Raw genomic sequence first — 13,881 nt, 5'->3', positions numbered from 1 at the left:
GCAGCAAGACCCACCAAGAAGATGGATGCGCCGGACTACAGGGGACAGCGGTGACTTCGCTGGCTCCTGTGTCAGGTAAGTGACACATAATGGACTACTATGCGATGCATAGTAGTCCATTATGCTTTACCTTTGCAGGGAATCAAAGAGGAAGTAAACCCATCAGAGTTTACTTCCTCTTTAAGCCTGTTTTACAAAGACCTAGGAATCAGAAACTTTAGGGATGATTTGAAAATGCCTACAGTAGGTCAGAATATTGTCCATTTATTGTAAAAGCAACTTAATGTACATAATTATTAAAAATTAAGTTATGATTTGACTTTTGAATTTCTCTCTGGTTTAATGATAATAATGTAACATTTGGGAAAAAATATACAGCCTAACAATCCAGCACTGGAGGTCAGTATGGCGAATATCTCCACAGCCACCATGTATTTCCCTCTGGTGCTCAGATAGGCCGGGATCATGGCAATCCAGACACTGCAGAACACCAGCATGCTGAAGGTGATGTACTTGGCCTCATTAAAACTGTCCGGTAATGTCCTGGATAAAAAAGCAATAATGAAACTCACAGCTGCCAGAAGCCCCGTGTAACCCAACATAGAGTAGAACCCGATAACGGAACCTTCATTACACTGAATGATGATCTTCCCAGGATTGGAGTCCATGTCATACTCTTGGTAGGGAGGAGACACTGACAGCCAAATAACACAGATCAGAACTTGGACAGAGGAGCAGATTATTACAACAGAATTAGAAGTCTTCTCTCCCACCCATTTCCTCCAGTAGCTGCCGGGTTTGGAGGCTTTGAAGGCAATGCAGACTGTGATAGTCTTGGCCAGAATTGAAGACACAGCGATGGAGAATAAGATCCCAAATGACATTTGTCTCAGCATGCAGGTTATATCCACAGGACGTCCGAGGAACAAGAAGACACAGAGGAAGCTCAGCAAGATGGAGGTCAGGAGGATGAAGCTCACAGTCCGGTTATTGGCTTTCACAATTGGAGTGTCCCGGAGTAGAATAAATAAAGTCAGTATATAGACAGTTACAGCGGAACATAATATAGATATAACATAATAAGCTAGTGCTATGATATTTGTCTCGTAGGAGAGATAGTCATATGCTTTGAGAATGCAGCTTCTCTCTTTTGGCCACTGGTCATCAGGACATCTGTGGCACATCTCACTGTCTGTGGAAGAAGAATGTTAGAAATTGCACAATTATTAACTGATTAAAAGGTAATAATATGACAGATCAGTCATATCATTTAGATCAGTGTTTCTCAACTCCAGTCCTCAAGGCACCCCAGCAGGCCATGTTTTCAGGATTTCTCTCAGATGAAACAGCTGTAGTCATTTCTAAGGCAGGGAAACTGGTCAAATCACATGTGCAAGATAATGGAAAGCCTGAAAACATGACCTTGTCGGGGCGCCTTGAGGACTGGAGTTGAGAAACACTGGTTTAGATCACTGATAGGTAGGGTTGCACCATTACCACTTTTTTAAGAACGAGTACAAGTACCAATACTTTTTTCAAGTTCTCGTTGATACCGATTACTGATGCTTTGTTTAATGTCATGTGACAGTGGCACTAATATGCAGCACTAATGGGCACTGATGGGTGGCACTGATGGGCACTGACGAGGCGAGGACTGTGTCAGTAGTTTTTTTTTTACAATGTATTTTTTTACAATATATATATATATATATATATATATATATATATATATATATATATATATATAATGTATGTATATATATATATATATATATATATATATATATATATATATATATATATATATATATATATACATACTGTATATATATTACAATGCTTTCTTTTTTTGGGGGGGTGTTTTTTTTTTTTTTTACAATTTAGCTTTTAAATATTTATTACAATTCTTTCTTTTTTATTATTATTATTATTATTATTATTTTTTATCAGCCTGTTGGGGGATGGCTTTTGTGAGATGTCAGGGGTCTAAACAAACCCCTGACATGTCCCCTTTGAGACACAAAAAGGGACTGAGGACACAGATTTCCAGTCCCTTTCTCTGCAGCCTCAGCTGCACTGAAGCTGAATGGAGAGGAGACAGAGGCTCCTCCCCATTCATAAACTGAAGCATCCTGAACACAGATTACGATGCTCAGTTATGAATGGTCAGTCAGTGATCGGTGACCCTCTTCATTCAGAAAAGGAAGGTACTGGTAAATCACAGATTTACTTGCTCCTTCCTCAGCTCTCCATCCTGACAGATCTGGGACGGGGGGACCAGAGGAAGACCCCGAGGGGGCTCGGAGGAGGACACGGGGGAACCGGTGGAGGGCATGAAGGACCTAGGGAATTAGAGGAGGACACAGGGGACAGTGATTGGTGCGGTGGTGGGGGCAGTTACACGAACCATTCTCCCTGTATAGATTTTAATAAAGCAGCTGAAAGCTGCGGGAGGAAAAGGAGGAGAAGCAGCTATCGGGTACTTTATTGAAATCTATGCAGGGGGATCGGTGCTTGTACCTTCCCCACCGCCGCACCGCTCATCTGCAAGGGCGCCCAGGTATCGGAATAAGTATCACAGCATTTGCATGAGTACAATAACTCGTGCAAATGCTCGGTATTGGGACTGATACTGATACCAGTATCAATATTGGTGCAACCCTACTGAGAGGTATCATGAATAACATTGATTATCTGGTTACAATGGCATCTGAAAGTCAGTGGGATATATTGGACATCAAGTAAACATGTTGTTCATGAAATATCAAAAAAGGTTTTTTAAGGTAAACCAAGCCTAAGGGAGTGGGATGTTAACGGTGCAATAAGTCAAAAACTGTATTTTTATTAAAAAATTACAAAATTTATTTATACATAATTCATAAAAGCAGAACAATGATCCGTATAATCATACTGAGGTTATATACAACTTTGTGGTCCAATAGATGGTAAAGTTGAGGTAGTTGCGATTGGGATAAATCAATCGCAACTACCTCAACTTTACCATCTATTGGACCACAAAGTTGTATATAACCTCAGTATGATTATACGGATCATTGTTCTGCTTTTATGAATTATGTATAAATAAATGTTGTAATTTTTTAATAAGAATACAGTTTTTGACTTATTGCACCGTTAACATCCCACTCCCTTAGGCTTGGTTTACCTTAAAAAACCTTTTTTGATATTTCTAAAAAAAAGGGATGAGGTGTCAATTAATGGGGTACTGATGGAGGTTTGAATCATTTCCTATGTTGTTCATGAAGTTGATGTGCTAAAAGCAGAAAAAATGAGCATTGTAGTTTGTTGTGTATGGGCCTGGGTAGCCACAGACCGATCAAGGTGTCCATGCTGACCCGTGCCCACGGTCAAAGGTGCCTACAAATGGCTTGTGAGCATCTGAACTAGAGTACAGAGCAATGGAAGAAGAAGGTCTGCTCTGATAAATCACCTTTTGTTCTAGATCATGTGGATGGGTAGGTGTGTGTACATCACTTACCTGGGGATGCAGTATGGAAAAAATGCAAGCGGCAAAGGCAGTGTGAAGTTTTTGACAATGTTCTACTGAGAAATCTTGGGTCCTGACATTCATGTCGATGTTATTTAAATTGTGCCAACTACTGTACCTAAACTTTGTTGGTGACCAAGAACACCCCTTCCTGGAAATGGTATTTCCTGAAGCCAGTGGTCTCTTTCAGCAAGATAATGTGTACTGCCACACTGCAAAAATGGTTTAAGCATGGTTTGAGGAACAACAACGGTGGATCAGGGGTGGAATGCCAGACTCCTGCAGACAAGCCCTATAGCTTTTAGCTCATACCTGCATACAGGCTGGCTGTTTACAAGCTGTAGAGCTTGTGAATAAACTACGAGGCTCATCAGTGACATTGCAGTCCATTCAGAACTACAAGCCGTCAGCTGCAGAGGTTGATGGTACTTGTAGTTCAAGTCATTCACAGGAAACTGTGAATGAATGATGTGGCTGTGTGGGTTATTACCTGTTTTATTGGAGATTTCCCCATCAGAACATGCCAAACAATGATAGCAACAAGCATGGATTCCTCCAGTTGGACCTTTCCTGTATCCTGGAAGACATGGATCATTGCACCGAGCCTGGGGAAACTGAAAGAAAAATATTTTTAGGCAGGAACCTGCAAGTCCTTTAGGAAATGTGAGGAAATAACTGTATTTTCTATGCACAAAATAACACAGTACAATGCCATGAAAAAGTATTTGCAACCCTTGAAATTTTCCACATTTTGTCATGTTAAAACCATGTTAAAATGTATTTTATTTGGATTTTATGTGACAGACCAGTGATGGCCAACCTTGGCAACACGGTTGTTTTGGAACTACATTTCCCATGATGCTCATGCACTCTGCAGTGTAGGTGAGCATCATGGTAAATGTAGTTCCAAAACATCTGGGTGCCAAGGTTTGCCATATCTGTGATAGACCAACACAAAGTGGCACATGATTGTGAAGTGGAAAGAAAATGATAAGCGGTTTTCATATTTATTTATTTTCAATAAATATGTGAAAAAGGTGGCGTGCATTTGTATTCAGCACCCTTTACTCTGATACCCCTAAGGCCGCGTACACACGGGCGGACTGTATGGCGTACTTAGTCCGCCGAAGCACATTTCAGCGGACAGTCCGCTCGTGTGTGGGCTTCAGCGGACTTTTTCAGCGTGCAGTCTGGCGTACTAAGTATTTCGGATTTTTGGAAATTCTGTCCGTCGTACTTTGGTTTCAGCGGACAATCCGCTCGTCAGTAGGCTAGTTCGACAGACTAAGAATGGCGCATGCTCAGAAAGGATTTACACGGCGGAAAGATGCATTGCTGTGTATTGGACTTCCTATTTCTAGTCCCGTCGTACGTGCTGTACAAGTCATCGCGCAAGCTTTCGACGGACTGTTTGTGCATCCGTGTGTGGTCAAGTCCGTTCATTCGAAAGTATGATGGACTGTCCGTCGGATTGTATGACGGACTAAGTAGGCCATACAATCCGCCCGTGTGTACGCGGCTTTACTAAAATCTAGTGCAACCAATTGCCTCAGAGGTCACCCAAATAGTAAATTGAGTCCACCTGTGTGTAATTTCATCTCAGAATAAATAGAGATGTTTTGTGGAGCCCTCAGAGGTTTGTTAGTAAACAAAGAGCATCATGAAAACCAAGGAACCATTGGATGGTTTGAAAGTTTGGTTGAGAGCACAACCAATGTGAAAGTTAGCATTTCCGGCATGTCGGGAATGATAAGTGTTTTTTGAAACTGGGTTTACTCCCGCTTTACACCTGAACACATATTAATTACACAGAGTCTGTGGCTTATTAAGGTAGTAATTAAACTCACTTGGTGCCTTATCTGCATTTACTTAGCCTCATAACCTGTGTAATTCAAAGGTGTTTGGGTTTAAAGGGATGAGGTGGCAACTCAATTCTTGACGGAAATACCTGACAGGGTGCCCAGGGTCTGTCACAATGACAACCTAGGCTCACAGGAAGTGGGTTGAATGATACTTGGCACCATTCAACTTGGAAGAGCATGAGCACTGGAAAACTGAGGAGGACGAAGAGGGCAGCATGGCAGCATGAGTGCATGAATAGTGTATTGAGCACCTTTTTTTACATAGGAGAGTAAAGATCAGGATTTAGAAATTGCGGCAGAGCGCTGCCCTGCCAGGGTCTAGAAGGAGGTATTCAGAGCAGCCAGCTTACTAATTGGTCAGGTGTGTGCTGGGCTTTTAGTAAAAACCTGGCCGTGGTTCTGGGCTCCACCCTGGCAGACAGGAGGTCTGGCCCAGGAGTCTGAAGGGCTCCACATCAGAGCCAGCACGGAAAGAGGCTGCTAGCTGTGTGCACCATGTTAGTCGGTGAACAGTCTGTAGGACACAAACAAGGGCCACTGTGGTTGCACAGTGGTGTAGTGGGTAGCACTCTCGCTTAGCAGTAAAAAGGGTCACTGGTTCAAATCCCAACCACGACACTACCTGCCTGGAGTTTTCATGTTGTGCCTGCATAGGGGTACTCCGGTTTCCTCCCACACTCCAAAGACATGCTGGTTGGCCTCTGTCCAAAATTGGCCCTAGTACAGTGATGGCGAACCTTGGCACCCCAGATGTTTTGGAACTACATTTCCCATGATGCTCAACTACAGCGCTGAGTTCATGAGCATCATGGGAAATGTAGTTCCAAAACATCTGGGGTGCCAAGGTTTGCCATCACTGCCCTAGTATATGAATGGGGACCTTGGATTGTGGGCTCCTTGAGGGTAGGGACCAATGTGAGTGTACAATGTACAGGGATGGGGACAATTGTAGACACTCACTCAGATTGAACTGGATGGACTGGTGTCTTCATTCAACCTAACTAACTATGTAACTATGAAAGGGCCTGGAGTGTAAGGCCAGAGCAGCGGTGCTGCAAGTACAAGCCAGAAAAGGGCTGAATGTTTTTGTTGAAGGAGAAGAAATGCTGAAAACCCGCCGTGAGGGAAACCTGTTTATGTTTGCTGAACTTTCTTTTAATAAAAACGGGCAAACAGAAGAAACAGCGAGTGGCGGTGTCCTTAAAATTCTACACTTGGAGTGAACCGCTTACAAAATAAATATATATATATATATATAAAAAAGAGAAAAGTAGTATTCCCTAATGTGACTAAAATAAGTGAAAATAAGACAATTCTATTATACACATAAGTATTAAAGCATACTACCCTGTTTCCCCGAAAATAAGACCTAGCGTGATTGTCGGTGATGGCTGCAATATAAGCCCTACCCCCCAAATAAGCCCTAGTTAAAGTCCTTGTAGGTCTTATTTTCAGGGTAAGGCTTATTTTTGGAGAAACAGGGTAATATGTGATAGAATAACCGTGTCTCACTTAGTGTACTACGTGGCTACCTAAGTGATGTATGAACACCATACAGCAAAGTGCTAATGTTATACGAAAATACAATATAATATGTGCTCTATGTGCAAAAATGACAAGAATGATTGTTGAAAATAAAATCCACTGTGCTCAAAAATAGAAATATATAAATGTCCAATCTAAAAAAGCAAAATGAACAAGAAGAAAAAAGCACCAAAGGCAAGATTCGCAGCTCTCCAGCAGAAATTGTGAATAAACATGTCCAGAACAAAAACAATTGTTTAGTTTCTATTCATTATTTACATACATTTATTTAGCTAAATCCGTTTTATTCGTTTATTTTGTTTTCGGAATTTTTTTTTTTTCGTTTTCGAATCAATTTACATTTTTCGAATTCGGATCGATTTGAAAAAGTTTTTAATTCAATTTCAAATAGTTTTCGAATTTGAAACGTTTTCCAATTTCCAATGAAAATAAAAAAAAAGACTATAAAATAAAGGAATAGAATAGAAAAAAAATATATAGTAGAATAGAAAAGACTATAATAGAAAATAAAATAGTATAATATAATACAGTAAAACAGAACAAAATAGGATAGAAAATAAACAGAATAGAATAGAATAAAATATATATATATATATATATATAATATAATTGAAAGATTGTAACCATCGTCTGAAATTCGAATAACATAGAAAAGAATATAATTTAAAAAAAAGCAATGGAATCGAATAGAATAGAAATAATATAACCATTTTCCAAAATTCAAATAGAATCAATTCAAATTTGAAAATAAAAGAATAGAATAGCATAGCATAGAAAATAATAAAATAGTATAGAAAAAAAACAACATAATATAACTAATATAACCAACTTCCTATTCTAATTTATTCTGTTCTATTTTTTTTTTAATGATATTCTTTTTTTATTTGTGTATTGTATTGTATTCTATTCTATTCTATTCTTTTTTATTCTATCCTATTCTTTTATATTCAAATTCAAATTTATTCTATTTGAAATTCACATTTCAGAATAGGGATGAGCTCGGTGTTCGACTCGAACATCTGCCGTTCGTCTGTTCGGCAAATTCAGAACTTTGTGGACTGTTCGCACCAAATTCGTGTGGCACGAACAGCCCACAATGCGCTACGCCATCACAGTGCATTGCTGGCTCATGATTGGCCAAGCATGGACTGTGACCCCGCATGCTTGGCCAATCACAGCGCCGGCAGTGGGGAGAGCCATAATTGGCCACAGGCAGGATGCCTGTGGCCAATTATAGCTCAGGGGGTTTAGTACATGCCCCACACTATATAAGGCTGCCAGCGTGGCAGCCTTGTGTAGTGTGTTCCGGCATTCAGGGAAAGAGCAAGATAGGCAGGGACAGTGTGTTCTTTTCTCAGCCATCTGCAGGAGTTAGTGAGCATTGTGTGCCTCCAGCACAGTATACACCTGTATCTACCCTATATTGCTGGTGTTCTCTAATACAGCCATCTGCAGGAGTTAAAGTGGGTGGTGTGTGCCTCCAGCACAGTATACACCTGAAGATACCACTTATTGCTGGCGTTGTCTGTTGCATAGCTTGCATATTAGCCTTAAAATTAGCACTTTTGATTTCCCATAGACTTTAATAGGGTTCTAAAGTTCGTACAAATTTTCAGTCCGTTTGAATGTTCTGGTGTGAACCGAACTGGGGGGGTGTTTGGCTCATCCCTATTTCAGAACATGGTTACATTCTTTCTATTCTGTTTTTTTTTTTGTTTTTTTTATATACTATTCTGTTGTTTTCTATTCTATTCTAATTGATTATTTTCTATTCTATTTAAATGTGAATTGATTCTATTTGAATTTTGGGAAATGGTTATATTCTTTCCAATCTTTTTTTATTGCTTTTTTTTATTCTATTCTTTTCTATTCTATTATAGTTTATGTTATTCTTTTTTTTTTGTATTCCATTATTTTATATTCTATTCTTTTCGGCAATTCAGGAGCCGGGAAATGAATTGTATGATTTTCTGCAGACTGGATTAATGTGTATGTACAGTATATATGTATTTAGGTGAACAGCACACATCAATTATCTGTTGTAGATGTACCGCCACCTGGAGTCCTCCAGTGCTATGTAGGAAACTGATATATGAACATCATAGATACCCCGTTTCCCCCAAAAATAAGACCTAGCGTGATTGTCGGTGATGGCTTCAATATAAGCCCTACCCCCCAAATAAGCCCTAGTTAATGTCCTTGTAGGTCTTATTTTCAGGGTAGGGCTTATTTTTGGGGAAACAGGGTAGGGCTTATTTGGGGGTAGGGCTTATAGTGAAGCCATCAGTGACAATCACGCTAGGTCTTATTTTCGGGGGAAACAGGGTAGAGCTTTACAGTGTTTGAAGGTCTGCAAATCTCTTGCATGCTTGAGCTTTTTTGCCTCTTGGAACGTTGTGCTTTTATTTTCTGGGTGGTGTACAACCCAATCTTCTCTGTTATCAGAGCATCGATATCTGGAAGGAGAAACCAAAATACATCATACAGAAACATAGGAACACTTACTTTGCCCCGTTTCCATTGGTCTCCTGCTGTAAAACCTTCTCTCTTGGGTTTTTCTATAGCCAGACTGTTTGTGATGTACTCCATCTTAACTTTACTTTTTTCCACCGAAGGCTCATAATAGATCATCTTTTTTAAATAAATCGTAGAGGGCAGTTCTCCTCGCTCATTAAAGAAGACCTCCTGCTTGGCTCTGCTAATGTAGTGAACCGTTTGGACATATCTGTGCAGCTTCCAAAGGAAAAATATATTTACTTGTTTACACATTTCTTACAAATTCCAAGGTATGTAGTAAGAGACATTACAAGTTTTTTTTTTTTTTTTAAGTTGTAATTGTTTTCCACAATTCTTTGGAAAATTAACCACTTCAGCCCCGGACCATTTTGCTGGCCAAAGACCAGATCACTTTTTGCGATTCGGCACTGCGTCGATTTAACTAAACAAAATTGACGTCCTTTTTTCTCCACAAATAGAGCTTTCTTTTGGTGGTATTTGATCACCCCTGCGGTTTTTATTTTTTGCGCTATAAACAAAAATAGAGCGACAATTTTGAAAAAAACACATTATTTTTTAATTTTTGTTATAATAAATATCCCCAAAAATATATAAAAAAAATGTTTTTTTCCTCAGTTTAGGCTGATACGTATTCTTCTACATATTTTTGTTAAAAAAAATTACAATAAGCGATTATTGATTGGTTTGCGCAAAAGTTATAGCGTTTACGAAATAGAGGATAGTTTTATGGCTTTTTTATTAATATTTTTTTTTTTACTGGTAATTGCGGCGATCAGCGATTTTTATTGTGACTGCGACATTATGGAGGGCACATCGGACATTTTTGACACATTTTTGGGACCATTGTCATTTATACAGCAATCACTGCTATATAAATGCAGTGATTCCTGTGTAAATGACACTGGCAGTGAAGGGGTTAACCAGTGGGTGGCAGTGTAGGGGTTAAGTGTTCCTAGGGGTGTGTTACTAACTGTGTGGGGGCTGGGCTTTCTTTTAGTGAACGCTGATCTCTGCTCCAATCACATGGAGCAGAGATCAGCGTCACTTGTTGCTAGGCAGAATGGTGAGATGCTGTTTACCATGGCATCTCCCAGTTCAGCCTCCCCGTGAGACGATCGTGGGTATGCCCGCGGTGATCAAGTCCGCGGGACCCGCGACCAAACTCATGGGGGTCCCGACCAGCACGCGAACGCGCCGTCGCCATTTAAGATTGGACGTACCTGTACACCAATATGCCTACCCGTGCCATTCTGCCGACGTACATCGGCGTGCGCTTTTCGGGAAGTGGTTAAGAAATTCATTTTTTTTTCACAAAAATGTCATATTTACAAGTTATTTCTCACGCAGACTCAAGTGAGAAATGACTGCTCGAATTATTTTGCCACTTTGGTGGAAAACTTGCAACATTTGCAAAACAGATTTGCTCTGGGCCTTCATTGATTTTGGTCAAACATCTGTATTTCCATGTGTTATGTTGGTATTTATGACTGAGCCTCTCAGGGGATCAGACAGGAATTTATTTTTCCCCGATGGAACAAATTGGATCATGCTTTGCTGGAGTTTCCTTCCTTCCTCTGGATCAACAATGGGTATGGGATTATGTATATAGGAGTGCAATTTTTAATTTTTCCATTTCATTGGTCGGATTAGATGGACTTGTGTCTTTTTTCAACAAGACTAACTAAGTATCTATGCAGTGGCGGCTTGTGCTCAATATTTGGGGGGGGGGGGCGCAAACCAATGCCACCCCCCACAGGAGATGGATGGGAAGGCAGCGATACCTCCCATGGGAGACGAATGGGAAGGTGGCGCAACCCCCATACTCCCCCGGGGGAGATGGAGGATCAGAGGCCTCCTTACCTTAGCAGGCAGATGGCAAGGATCAATCCAGGGTAGGGCTGCTACTTATTGCTCTGGGGCCGCTGTTTCTCCTCAACAGGAAGTGGGTCCTAAGACCCGATTTGCTTGGAGTCAGGAGACTTCCTGGACAATCGTGTCTCAGGACCCACTTCATGATTGGCCTAGAGGAGAATCAGGAACACAATAGCGAATATTAATTTGCTATTGTCACACAACTGTTGGGCTCAGGGGGCAGTGCTCTGTGCCCCAAGCCCACCTTTTTTTTAAGCCAATTAGAGCCTGTTGTGGAAATTTTTATTCATGTATGTTGTCAGATGTCCCCCAGTGTCAGTTTTGCTGTAATATGCTCATGAGAGTGTATTCGCACATACAGACGGTGGAAGACCTTTGGCTGCAGGAACCTTCCCGTGGACACGGCAGATCTGTTTACTCTTTTAGGGATGTTTGTTTATGCCTCACCAAGAGACTGGGCACCTCATGGCGATTTGCATTAACGTTTCTAGCAAACGGATCTGCGTACATGGGAACCATAGCATAACCATACAAAAATAATGATAGAGTACAACTTACATCATTGGTAGCAGTGGGAATGTGCACATGATCGTGATCACAGCCCTGTAAGTAGTGTTCAAATAGTGAGATCTGTGAGGCTCTACATACGACCGTCTTTACAAGCCATTGGAATTCTATTTGAATATATACATGTGTGTGATTGGTTCTTTTGAAAGAATACAAGTATCTGGCTGATTCTGAGGCCACCACCTTCCTTTGTTATTTATGTTTACAGTATAAATAAAAGCAGCAGATCATGCGAGAGAGGATTTTGCTAAGCTCAATGTGATACCAGCATCTGTCTGTGTTACTTGGAGATATAAAAGCGCGCTTTCCCAGCATTATACTGTAAATTGTGCTTTTCGGCACAACGGAATTATTTGCTTATAGGAGAAGCTTTAATTAATCCACAACAAGCCTCGGGCTCTAATCATGTGCTTAAAAGAAAAAAAAAGATAGAGGGGCGTGGCCTGACCTTCACCGAAGATGGCAGCTTAGTTTGAGAGCTCCCGCTGACGAGGACACCAACGAGCGTTTCACTGAGGTTTTATTGCCTTACCGTACCTCAGCATCATGGGAACGTCTTCCCGCAGCTCCTCAGCATCAAGATCTAGATCTCCGAGGGATGAGGCAAGCAGGAACTCGCAGAACATACCGGAGATGTTCCGCTCGTATTCTGCCAATATGGCCGCTACACGAGGCCAGGCCGCACAGGCCTCTCCAGAGACGCGCGCACAGCACAGGGGCTCTCCGAGGTCGGATGACATCGTCCTCACCCCACACCACCAACCAAGCCTTCAGGACCTTAGGTCTGTCGCTACGGACATAAAAGACTCCCTTACAGCGGCCCTGACTGGAGCGATAGCGGAGCTGAGGATCGACCTGCAAGCCATGGCGAACCGCATTCAAGATGTAGAGAAAACCACCTCTACCCATTCCTCCATCATCAAGAAAACCTGCCAAGTCCTGGACACCCACACCTTACAACTACGCGATTTGAATCGCCACACGGAGGACTTAGATAACCGTGGCAGACGCCACAACATACGTCTGCGCGGTCTCCCTGAATCAGTGGACTCTGAGTGTCTCCTCGCCGAAATCTCGGGCCTGTTCAACACCATCTTAGAGAGACCGCCAGATACACCGATTGGCATAGAACGGGCCCATAGGGCACTGCGCCCGAAAGGCAAAGAATCTGACCCCCCGAGGGATGTAGTGTGTTGTATCATAGATTACAATCTAAAGGAAGAGGTTCTACACAGAGCGCGGAGGTCCACCGAACCCTTTGTACATAAGGGCGCCCAAATCTCCCTCTTCCAGGACTTATCCGCCATAACACTACAACGGCGCAGAGAACTACGCCCCTTGCTGGAGGTGCTCCGCGCGAAAGGTATTCCCTACCACTGGAGGTTCCCGTTTGCCTTATCGGCTACATATGGAGGGAGATCTGCTCTGTTGCGGGTCCCGGAGGATTTGAGATATTTTTGTGCTACGCTGGACCTGCCGCTTATTGAGGTCCCGGACTGGTACGCTGAGTTTCGCCCGCCGGCAACCAGACGAGCACCCAACGCTATGGAACCCATGGATTTCCAGGATTCCCGCTCCAGAAGACGCCGCTCGCCCTCGGAGCCCAGACAGCGTTCAACCAGGCATGGCTCCAGTTCGGGTAACAGCCCTCCAAGAGCTCCGTACCCCAGGAGAGCACGCAGGGATCGCTGACTCTATCCGGCTGGAAGACTTGTAACATATCCTCCTTTACTCCTGTTTTCTGACGTTCTCCCTCTCTCCTTCTTCGCACTTTTCTACACTGCTCTGGTTTCCCCTCTTTCTCCCTCTTTCTGACTACTGGCTATTGTCTCACTGAATCTCAGGTCCGGTCTCTTACATGGGATCGGTGGTTACGAAAGAGCCTGCTTGGTCACCTCCATACCCATTGATTGTTTGGTTCGTTACTAGCCCTACTCTATCATATTGTCAGCTTCTCAACAAGACTTACTCGGAGCAGTCATGGCCAATTCTGATCTGCTCTCTTCATCGGCC

General features: G+C 42.1%; 1 protein-coding gene across 1 annotated transcript; it reads right to left on the bottom strand.

Annotated features, from left to right (window-relative positions):
• Positions 1–308: 308 nt before the first annotated feature.
• Positions 309–12,494, bottom strand: LOC143941281 (vomeronasal type-2 receptor 26-like). Its single transcript, XM_077463318.1, has 3 exons — positions 12,406–12,494; positions 9,250–9,368; positions 309–1,192 (listed from the first exon to the last, which is right to left on the bottom strand). Exons 1-3 carry the CDS (start codon positions 12,492–12,494, stop codon positions 309–311), a joined length of 1,092 nt encoding a protein of 363 aa, XP_077319444.1.
• Between the last annotated feature and the right edge of the window lie 1,387 nt (positions 12,495–13,881).

The sequence above is a fragment of the Lithobates pipiens genome, unplaced genomic scaffold (genome assembly GCF_037356315.1).
Source record: "Lithobates pipiens isolate NorthernLeopardFrog02 unplaced genomic scaffold, aLitPip1_a1.2 Scaffold_3, whole genome shotgun sequence".
Lineage (NCBI taxonomy): Eukaryota > Metazoa > Chordata > Amphibia > Anura > Ranidae > Lithobates > Lithobates pipiens.
Note: the sequence above shows the minus strand (reverse complement) of the source record. Positions and strands in the feature narration are given on the sequence as shown.

Coding starts and splice junctions, on each gene's coding strand:
- LOC143941281 (XM_077463318.1), bottom strand. CDS start 12,494: ATGTTCTGCGAGTTCCTGCTTGCCTCATCCCTCGGAGATCTAGATCTT. Junction 9,369..12,405: donor GACGTTCCCATGATGCTGAG/GTACGGTAAGGC, acceptor TTCTCCTTCCAG/ATATCGATGCTCTGATAACA. Junction 1,193..9,249: donor TTTGCAGACCTTCAAACACT/GTAAAGCTCTAC, acceptor CTTCTTCCACAG/ACAGTGAGATGTGCCACAGA.